General features: G+C 44.9%; 1 protein-coding gene across 1 annotated transcript in view; it reads left to right on the top strand.

The window, feature by feature from the left end:
* Positions 1-5,141, top strand: part of CUNH2orf80 (chromosome unknown C2orf80 homolog) — a 9,541-nt gene extending 4,400 nt beyond the window's left edge. The window contains exons 6-7 of the mRNA XM_009637511.1: positions 4,344-4,431; positions 5,005-5,141. Of these exons, the coding sequence (XP_009635806.1) occupies positions 4,344-4,431; positions 5,005-5,141 (225 nt within the window). The remainder of the gene's footprint in view (positions 1-4,343; positions 4,432-5,004) is intronic.
* The last annotated feature ends 5,314 nt before the right edge of the window (positions 5,142-10,455 follow it).

The raw sequence follows: 10,455 nt of genomic DNA, 5'->3' as shown, positions 1-10,455 counted from the left end.
CCCCCCCCCCCCCCCCACTACCAAGACCTTGTTACAGAAACCCAATACAACATCCTAGGAACCCTTCCTGGATACCAGTAAAGGATCAGAGATGGCACCTGTCAGAGAGCCTTAAATTGTCCCTTTATTGGAGTGTGAAAAAGAGGAGAATAAGAAAACAGTGCTAAGCCAGTTTTTACTTGCAGTGTGTTGCAGTCCTATGGACAATGGGCACAGAGATTAAACAGAACAAACCAGCAACTCTGACTGCGAGATCATCTGTGTTACCTGTGCACCTGCAGGGAAAAGATGCTCGAGAGTCTGGAAGCATCCTTGTGCCAAATCATACAATAGTAACAGAAAACTTGCACAAGGTTTTACAAATCAGTTATTGCAGAGATAAAAGGTAACATTACCCTGACTTGCAGATTAGATTAGACTATCTGACTTTGGGCAAGTCATTTAATCTCTGTCCTAGGCAATCTGTGGCACAGTCTGGGTCATTATTTGCAGTTAAAAAGCCTCCAGAGAGAAAGAGGCTATGTTTCCTTGGGCACAGTGTTCTGACAACATGGCCTGCTGTCAGCCAGTACACCAGAGTTGTTTGGGTCTAGTCAGCTATCAAGACAGGCGATACTGTTTAAGACCTTCCAGACAGGTCACATCCACACTCTTTGGGAATGAAACCTCCATGTGGAATGATCCATCAGGTCTTAGGGAGCTTGTAAGACCTGAGCAGGTTTTGGCATCAGGACAACTTCTGCATCCCCAGTTCAAATACCTTTATATTCATATTGAGCGTAAATTGCAGGGTTTACCGCTCTTATGCAAGTTGGGCGCTGTGTTAAGCGTAAATGGCAGAGTTCAGGCAGCAAGGGCCACAGGGGTGACCTATATGGGAGGAGACCACGGACCTGTGCCAGTCAACTCAGAAACCCACATAAGCAGCCAAGCATGAGCTAAAACTTCAGCCAGAGGAGCACATGGCACCTCTATTCAAACATATTTAAGAAAGAGCAGCAGCTTGTAGGGAAGGAGACATGAGGACACATGTGATGTGTGGGGTGACCATTAAGGGAGACATGCTCTTGGAAGGAGGCATCCCCTCCATGCCATGGCCTGCAGGGACAAAAGCACAGAGAAAAAGTAAGAAGTACAGAGAAATGTCAGATAGAAACTATTCGATCTCTTGATGCTTCCCTCATTACACCACCCCTGGGATCAGAAATCTCTAGCAGCATGAGGGCTACTTCTAAAATCCCCGCTCCGTCTTTTTAGTCTAAAAAGTCACCCATTGCATGCTAGAATATTTGAAAGATGTGCTCCTGGGTTTAGAGGTTTGTAAAGACTTCTTGTTGGCTTGCTTTTTTCTGGCTTAAATGCCTGGCTGACCACAGACTTCATGGTTCCTTTCTGGCCTGCACTGGCATGGGACTTTGCCAACCCAAGCAAACAAAGTGGTAGTGCAGAGAAAGCACAGACACATAAAAGCTCTTTGTCTCCATTAGCTGACCTACAGGGAGATGGTTTTGTTCTTCAAAGGGCAGAAGTGGCTTGTTTGCCTCTGTTCTGTTCTTCTGTTGGACCTCTGCTGAAAATCATCTCCAGGCTACCAGAAAAAGAAACTTTGTATTTGGTCCATGCAAAACTGGATATAGCAGACAAATGTAACTGAGCAACCAGATGGATACCAAAAAATAAAAGCCTTCAGTAGACAAAAAGTAGATACTTACTTCAGCTTTACTGATCAGATCTCATCTTGGCCCGGCAGATATTTCACCAGTTAAAACTCTTCAATCCTATCCTGCCCTGGCATGAACACCTACACTTCAGCCCCAGTCCTAAAAGTAGTATCCCATTCCCAAACATACTTGAAATGCTTTCAGCATTACTAGCATCACACACCTTGCAGAATCTGCCCCAAACTTTCTGATGTCTTCTGCTCTCTAGGTCTGAGAGAGTCCGCCAAAGAAGAGGTACCAGTTCAGTGGTACCAGTGACTCCTAGCTTTGGCCATAGCAACGGTAAGCTATTGGCCCCTTGTCCCACCAGCCTACTGGTGTGCTATGAGCAATAAAGTGGAAGGAATCTCCTGCTGCATAAAGGCATAATGCATTTGGATCCTATAATATCTGTGCCTTTTACAAAAATACGTTTGTTACATTTTAAACTCAAGTCATTTGCCCCTTTTGCATTTGCCCCATTAGTAATAGCAAACTAGCTCCAGCCTTCTCTCTTTGAACATAGCAAAAAGCTGAACTATTCACCTCCTCCTCTACCTTACAGTGCACCAGGGAGAGGCAAGAAAAGGGCAGTCCAACTACTCACAACCACACTGAGATGTAACCCAGCTCCTGGGCCTTTGGCATAGTGCTTTACAGAGGAGCATTCCCACCAGTGTGCTCTAATTACCATTGATGTGGAGAAGGAGGCTGTGCAGGTCAGAGGAAATATAGCCTGCTTCACAGTGGCCTTGCCTGTGTTCAGAGCAAGTCTCTCTAGCAGCATATCTTTAGTCATATAAGTGTAATTGCCCCTCAAAAAGAAGGGGAGGTATTATAATTTTTAATTCATGACTCAAGTCACAAGAAAGCATTCTGTGTGGCCCAGCTATTTAATGAAAGAGCATTTCTGCTTGGAATATGTAGATTTTATTTTTGGTAACGCAGACTTTATTGATGTTTCCCAAGTAACCATTAAAAGTTGCTGCAGAATTGTAATCAGACTATAATAGATGATTCACATGTAATTCAGTGGTTTTGATGCACTTTTTAACCTCAGTCATGCTTAGCCATAATATTAATGATGGACTGCCACCCGGTGTCCAGAAAGGGCTAGAACTACACTTCAGCTCACAGTTATATGCATCAGAACAGCCTTGGCTGTAGCCTCTCTCAGCTGAATTTTCCCATGTCAAGAACTAGAAATGCCACTAGGTGCCATGTAGGGGCATTTCACAACATGTTAGTTTGAAGAAGGGATCTTCCCCTCTGCTTCTGGGATAAGTGGGTATATCAGCTCTCCCTCCTTTTGCTGTGAACATTACACTGTGTATTTTTACTGTCATGCTCTTCATGGGCAGGAATCCTTTTCTCTAGGAATTTCCAACCCAGGATATTTTTAGAAATCTCCATTTTGAGTGCACACCATACACTGCAGAGGAGTGATGTTTTCCTGGAAGTTTTCCAGCTACTCACCCTGTTTCCTATGGTGGAGTTTGGGGTTTGGTTCTTTTTGGAGGGGGTAGTGTTTTTTTAGTTTTGATTTATATTCTGATGTTGTGCAAGCAGAGACAAAGGAAAAACAGAAACAGTCTTTCTGTTCATCTCATGTGACTGTGCACTTGCCTAGATCCTGTCCCTAGCGGACTCAGGGATACTTCCTTGATGATGATGAGGTAGCAAAGTTACAAAATTTTCTGAAGAGGAATATATGCCATTGTTTTCAGCATCTCCAGTTCCTATTTCAGCAACAACGCTGCTTACTTTTAATATGGGGCTTAAGATCATTCCCACTCTATGAGAAAGGAACGGAAATGCTTTGCTGAATTTGGAAACTATGGATAATTCATTTTGCAAATCCCTATTTAGTTTAAGAGGTTAAATCTACTGTTTTCATTAACAGTAACTCTTGGAGCACAGCTAATGCCTTCTTAAGAACCCTAGACTCAAAAAGCTGGGATCCAGCCCATCTCAAAATTCAATTTCTGTAGATCTCAGGTTTTGTTATCTTTTCTTCCCCCTCCTCTGCCCCCCCAGCCCCCACCCCTGTTTCCCATCAAAGGGAAATGGTGGAGATTGCTGTTATCTCCCATGACTTTTGAAGCTTTGTCTTAGCTATCCTTTGAAACCAAGCACTAGCTTTACCAATATATATACTCAGGAAGCCTAAGTCACATCCCAGAGGAATTTAGGATCCAGAAGATTTCTGATTCATGAGAAGGGACCTCCTAGCCTGAGATGGTCATCATGGTTGTTATCCCAACTGCCTGCTGCTTCTCAGAGTTTCCTACCCCATTGTCCAGACATTTCAGGAGCTGCCATGTGAACAGCTGAGCAGCAGCAGGCTGCCCACCGGGATGTTTTGGTGCCACAATCCCCAGGCTGCACCAGTACACACAGGGCTATAAATGTAGCAGTTCAGCTACCGGGGACAACTGAAATGTCTGGGCAGTGGGGATGGGCACTTCAAGGAGCTGGGTGGGCCAAGCAGCCAGGACAAAAACTGCCAGCAAAGCTGCGCTCATTTATCCATCAGGACCTCTGAAGCTGTTATCTTACTTTCAACTGACCACAAAAGTGTATGCCCATTTGGCTTGGCACATAGTTTCTGCAGACATACTAATCCTTGAATTGTCCTTCCAGGACCACTGGATTCAACCTGCCAAGCTCTCCCTGCATCCATTTGCCATGCTGACTGCCCCTGAAGCTGCAGAGTATGCCTGGAAGCAAAGTGAGCACATTTCACCCCAACTCCCACAAGACCAGGGCAGGGGGACATGGGGCAGCAGCACCTGGCCCAGCAGGGCCACCAAGTTACAGCCTGCTGAGCTCCAACTGCTGCACATGGAAAGGACAGTGTAAACCTCGGTCTGTACCTATTCTCTTGCAGGGGGGAAGGTACAGGCATTTTCTCATTGTAGTCTAGAAATAACATTTAGCTCAGGCTCCTGAGCTCATGACAGTTGCAAAAGGAGCATTTTCCTCAAGTTGCGGTAAACAATAAGATTACACATTTCTGATGGGATCAGCCTTCACGTCTCACAATCACTTGTTTGTTCTTAAGCTTGGACTATTACTAGGACTTCTGCAAAGGTCAGTTATGCTACTGGCCAGTGAAAGAGTCACCCCCCCCTTCCCTGCTTCTTCTCCAAGTGCAGCAAAACAGAGTAACCCCGGGAGCATTAGGGAATTTGAAGCTGGAACCCCTTACCTCCAACCATACATTGCAGCTGATCCCATGCAGTAGGTCTGTAAACCAGCTTGGTAAGCCCAAGATAATGTGAGGCCCTTTCTCCCTCCCAAGGCGTCAAGTACCGGAGAGCAGCAGCAGTCTATCAGAAGACCAACCCTTGCTCATCAAGTAGAGCTAAGAAGGACAGCAAGCAATGGGACTCACTCAGCAGAAAGCAACAGATTGACAAAGTAGGTCTGAAGAATTGACACAAGCCAGCAAAACTGTTTTTGCAACACTACCACTGAATGTCACACCTAGAGTGGCACCTCAAGCCACTCAGAGCCCACAAAGCCTTTCTTTGTCTGCCCTGCTCAGCACTCTTCATCATGAGAAGTTTCATAGTAGCGCTAATTTATTATACAGTGTCAATGCTAAATTGGAGTTTCACAGCAACTGTATCATACCTTAGCAGGAGGTGTCACTCATGAGCTGGCAAGTCAACTCCAGTAATACTCAACATACACGTGGAAGACACTCTCATGGCTAATACCCCTGCAAAACACATTAGCTATCACTTTCAGGTTAAAAAACAGCTGAAGGCTATTTTTTAAAAAATGAAAAAAACCCTGACTCCCTAAGAACCCAGTAATGTCAGATTAGCCTAGCATGTTCATGAATTAGGCTCTGCCTTTCTATTTGTCCATTATTTGCTAAAGCCTATTGTTTGCTGCAACTCCACTAAGCAGGAGAGCTAAGAAAACATTCCTTGTAGCAGCAGTGGGGCTGGATTTCACCAAGTAGAGGGTCTCCCCCACAGCCTCGAGTTCAATGAGCATCACATGTCACACAGCAGGAGAGAAGCCATGCAGTCCCCATTTCTCCTGATAGATTCAGCCCTGCATGCTGTGCTTGTGCTTATTAACATTTGCATCCTGCAGGGAGCTACAGAAGCAAAACAAGGAATCTCTCCAGAGAAGCCTGGAACAGATCCAAAAGCAAAGAATGCAAGGGAAGCAAAGACATAACAAAGATCCAGAATTCATGTATCTCACTTAGCTGTAGGTGAGCTAACTGATGTCTTCTGCTGTTGCTTTGGTAATGCATTTGTGACTTGTGGTTTGGGTTTGGTTTTTTTGTTTTTTTAAATCTTAGCAGTCATTCCTTCCTTCCCGCCCCTTATATTCCCTCCCCTTCCCTTAGCCACCTCTCTCCTGTTTCTCTGCCAGTGTGCTGGGAGCTTACATTTTCCCAATGCATCCCTACTGCTTCTCAACCCACCATGCTACTCTAGAGCCAAAGAGGGCATGCAGCACTTCAGAGACAGGGAGTACAGACTTCCCCATGTCCACAGTGCTGTGCAACTCTCACACATGATCCAGAGTGGGGCAAGAATGAGCTTCCCTGCATGTGACATGAGGGTTGTGCCTCTCAGGATGATCCCATTTTCTTCAGCTCTCCCCTTTAGCCATCCTACTTTCTTATTTCCTTAAAGGACTTAGCTAAAAAAGAAAAAAAGCCTCTCCCTGCAATGCCAGTGTCCCTGCAGTGCCTGTGTAGCACTGAAGCCTGTCCTTCTATTCCCCATTTGTAGGTCTCTAATGGTTTGCCTCTGTTATGTCCGTGCTGTGCTGCCCAAGAACACTCCCCATTTCCTAGATGGGCTGTCACAACCCTCATCCTTGTATTAACTTTATCTTGGGGTAAGAGTTGGGTGCACATGGTTGTCCTCCTTTCACGTCCTCACTTCCTCTGGCTGGAAGGAACCACAATGGGGGTGGTAAAACACTGGAGTATTAACTTTATCTTGGGGTAAGAGTTGGGTGCGCATGGTTGTCCTTTCACGTCCTCACTCTGGCTGGAATCCTGGGCACACAGCATGGGGTATTTCCACAGGACTCTTTCTACTGAATTCCACAGAAGTTTCAGGGCTCAGTGGGGTAGGAGAAATGTTCACTGCCGAGAGGTGCATTGAACACTAATTGCAGGGTAGAGAGACTCCATTAGAGCTCTTTACATATAAAAATTATAGAAATGAAGATTCCCAACTACTTGTAGCCAGGGAATAGACATCCATCCAAAGTATGGTCACATATTGTACAGCTGCATTAACCCATTCCTTGAAGATGGTCCCGTACTCTCATACAAAATATCTGCTAAAGGAAAAACCAATAAACACTTGTGAAGCAAAACCATTTTTCTTCTTCTGATTGCTGATTCTCAGTCACTGAGTCTATTTATGGAGATGCCAAAAGACAGCACTACGCAAGAAAGCCTGGGAATGGTTAAACATAATTGGGGATTCAAGTTTTAGGAATTTAGAGTATTTAGAAGTCCTCATGGACTCAAAGCTTGTTTTCAGCTCACCAGGTTCACAGCTTTTTATTTATTTTTTTTTTTAACCTCACAACTTTCCTGTTAAAATCAGTCTAAAATAAAATGTAGTTGCTGTAAACACCTGTCCTTTCAATTCTGAGCTGTCCATGGGGAAAGACCTAACCATAGCTTGGTACATTCAAAAATTACAGATTAACTGGTGAGTCTTTGTGCTGATATTGGTGGGGCTTCTTGGCCGTACCATGCATCCCCCTCACTTTCCTTTCAAGCCTTGTGAGCCAAAATTCAAGGCCTACAGGAGTCAGACGAGGAGGCTAGAAGGGACTTAAGATCAAGAGCAACATCGCCCTTCCTTACCCAGAAACTCTTTAGCCATGAATTTCTGCAACATCGGCTGTTTTGGCCTGGTTAGTCCACTCTGCAGGAAGCGGGATTGCTGGAATGCACTATCCAACCCCATTTAGCAGTTCCTACCTCTCCCCCATGGCCCGTGCTCACTGCTGGGACAGGCCTGCACTGTCACATTCAGCACAGCCTCATTCCTGGAGTTCAGAGCATCCATCAGCTTCTAAACAGAGGCTTCTTGCAAACAAATTCAGCCAGGCAGTAGGCAGCAGCCAGTGCCAGGACCTGAGCAAATTTCATTCCAACTCACAACAGCATCAGCCTGACCCTTTAAAAGCCAAAGCAGAGAGAAATTGTACTTTGAAATGAGGTCATTACAAGAGGGGAGGAGGGGATAATGCTGCTGAGTGCATGAGTAGGAGAACAATAGCAAGGGGGTGGTTAAGATTAAACAGCTAGAGAGAGAGAGATTAACATCTCATGACTGATTTTTGTTCATTGACCTGCAATAAACAGTAAGACTTTAACAAATAGGTGATTAGCCGTTGTTATTCCAGTGCTGTCTTTGCTATTAGAGTACTGCCATGGTCTTCGCTTTTCATTGGCTAATACTTCCTGGGTTTTACAGATAAGGCTGGTGGAGTTAGGAGGAGTAAGCAACAGAAATCTTGCTATGCCAATAAGCATAAAACCAGTGTTTTATTTTCAGAGTGCAAGTACCTGCCCCTTTGCTACTCCCACCCTGTTGGCTGGCTGGTATCTGGTTGTCGCACACAAAAATCAAGCCCAGCAGATCAGGTGGTTTGTGGTTCACATGTTCATATCTTCAGACAGCTAAAATCAGGGAGCTGAAAGGTGCCTGTAAATGTGTGCACAATGGGACTGGTGAATGACAGCCTTCTGCCACCTCAACTGAAACTTCCTCTTTCCTAAGCTATAGTGTCTCCTGGATAAAAAAAAAAGGCTTTGCTGTGACCAGACCAAGTAGCCAGGACAATTGGAGAATCTTTTCTCAGCTACACAAAAAGCAATGGACATAGTTCAGAGCTCAGATCAGATGCAGAGTTACAAATTTGTTCTACAGGACCCAGAAGAGACCTCTGATATATGTGCACACTTAGCGACAGTTGTCACATGCACACAGTCAGTGCCCACCACTGCACTTGCAATACCATCCACAGTGGGAAAGGTAAGAAACCATTCTGGGTCTGTTCTTTGTATGTACCTGAAATCATGTTTTACAGCAAGTGAGGAACCCTCTGGCAATTTAAGAGCTGCCCATTGTACCCCAGAGACTGATTCCACTCATGGTGGCAACTTGCTGTTGCAATCCACAGCCCAGTTTATGACACAGAAATCGGTGATGGTTTTAGCTAATGCTCTTGGCTGTGAACAACACAGCAGCTGAGGCACAGACATACTGCCTGTGGGACCACAGGTGCTAACTTCTTAAATTGCCCCCCACAAGATTGTGAGTCAGAGTTTTTTGACCATAGCCAGAGTTACTAGAGCATTGCCCATGCAAGCAAGCCCCCATTTCCCCCTCATTTCTGCTACAGTAATCCTGAGTTCAGACGTGTCACTACTGATTCTCTAGCTATTCCTGAAAATCCTCACTCAATTTGGTGAAGACCTTTTTCCTAGTCAAACATCAGGTGGAAACACCTAGCATCCATCCTGGAATGGCAGAATACCCCTCTTTTGTGCGAGAGATTGGTTTAGCTGTAGGACAAAAATAAAACCCATCTGTTTTGAAAATAATCGTTTTTGTCAGGATGGAATCTAACATATTAAGTGCATGGGACTATATATCTTCAAGAAGCAGCCAGCAGCAAGAGCAATTACCAGACCAGAGTCAAAGCAATGAGAAATTGAGTTTTCCTCAGTCTCTCTAAAACAATGTAAAGGATACCGGCTCCACAAGGGGCATGGTTGAACGATTGAGCATCTCTGCTGCATTTCCTATATCTAAGAATGGTCAGAGGTGCTCAAAAGAGGAACTAGCCCAGACTGGCTCCAAAAAGGCATTTGCAGCAAAGCAGAGTCAGAGAGAAAACCAGCTGCCAGATTCTGCACAGACTGTCACCAGGTCAGGTGCTGTTATTGAAGTAATCTGCCAGGTGCTTGCACACAGGTATTCCCGCTGACAGCGCTAAAGACATAATCCCTTCATGTGAAGCAAGTATGTGGTGTGGTTGCCAAAGACATCCGGGGCCAGACTTCATGGCCTTTCACGGGGACTTGCATTGTGATACGGTTGGACTCTATCTTGAGGGTCTTTTCCAACCTAAATGATTCTATGATTTTATACACAAGGGATTACAATTTGAAATAGAGTCAGATGTGACATTAAAGCACTGTGACAAAGTTGCACTCACTTTGTGTGTTGAGTATTTTGGGCGTGCTCACGCTACCTGTTGCCAGTTCCATTGAGTCCAGGTCAGCAACCCATCCAGCCTGCAGGCAAAAATCAAGCCCTGAACACTGTACTTACAGTAATAGCAACAATACATCAAGTACAACAGTCAAGCAAACATCATGAAGGCAGGTGGTCTGAGCTAACCCAGAAAGCTCAGAAGAATAGGGCTGAATATACTAAAGAGGACAGGAAAGTATCTAACCTGTTTGGAAATGGTGAATGCACATTAGCCCCTGTCATTTAATAAGGATACAGTTAAAAACAACATCAGTGAAGTGGTTTGTGATGGAAGGATGTGAAGGGGGAGGTTTCATATTCCCCCTATCCGTTTCCCCAGAAGACACCCTTGTCTTCCTCTTTCCTTTCTTCTCACAGCACTGAAAGCCCTTTTCTCTGGCCTGAGACCTTGTAAGCAAAGATGCACTCCATTAAGTCTCCCAAACCTTCCCCTGTTCTCTCTCCTTAGCGTCACAAACACTCAT

Source organism: Egretta garzetta, unplaced genomic scaffold (genome assembly GCF_000687185.1).
Source record: "Egretta garzetta isolate BGI_Z169 unplaced genomic scaffold, ASM68718v1 scaffold474, whole genome shotgun sequence".
NCBI lineage: Eukaryota > Metazoa > Chordata > Aves > Pelecaniformes > Ardeidae > Egretta > Egretta garzetta.
The sequence above is the reverse complement of the archived record's forward strand: the minus strand, read 5'-3'. Positions and strand labels throughout refer to the sequence as shown.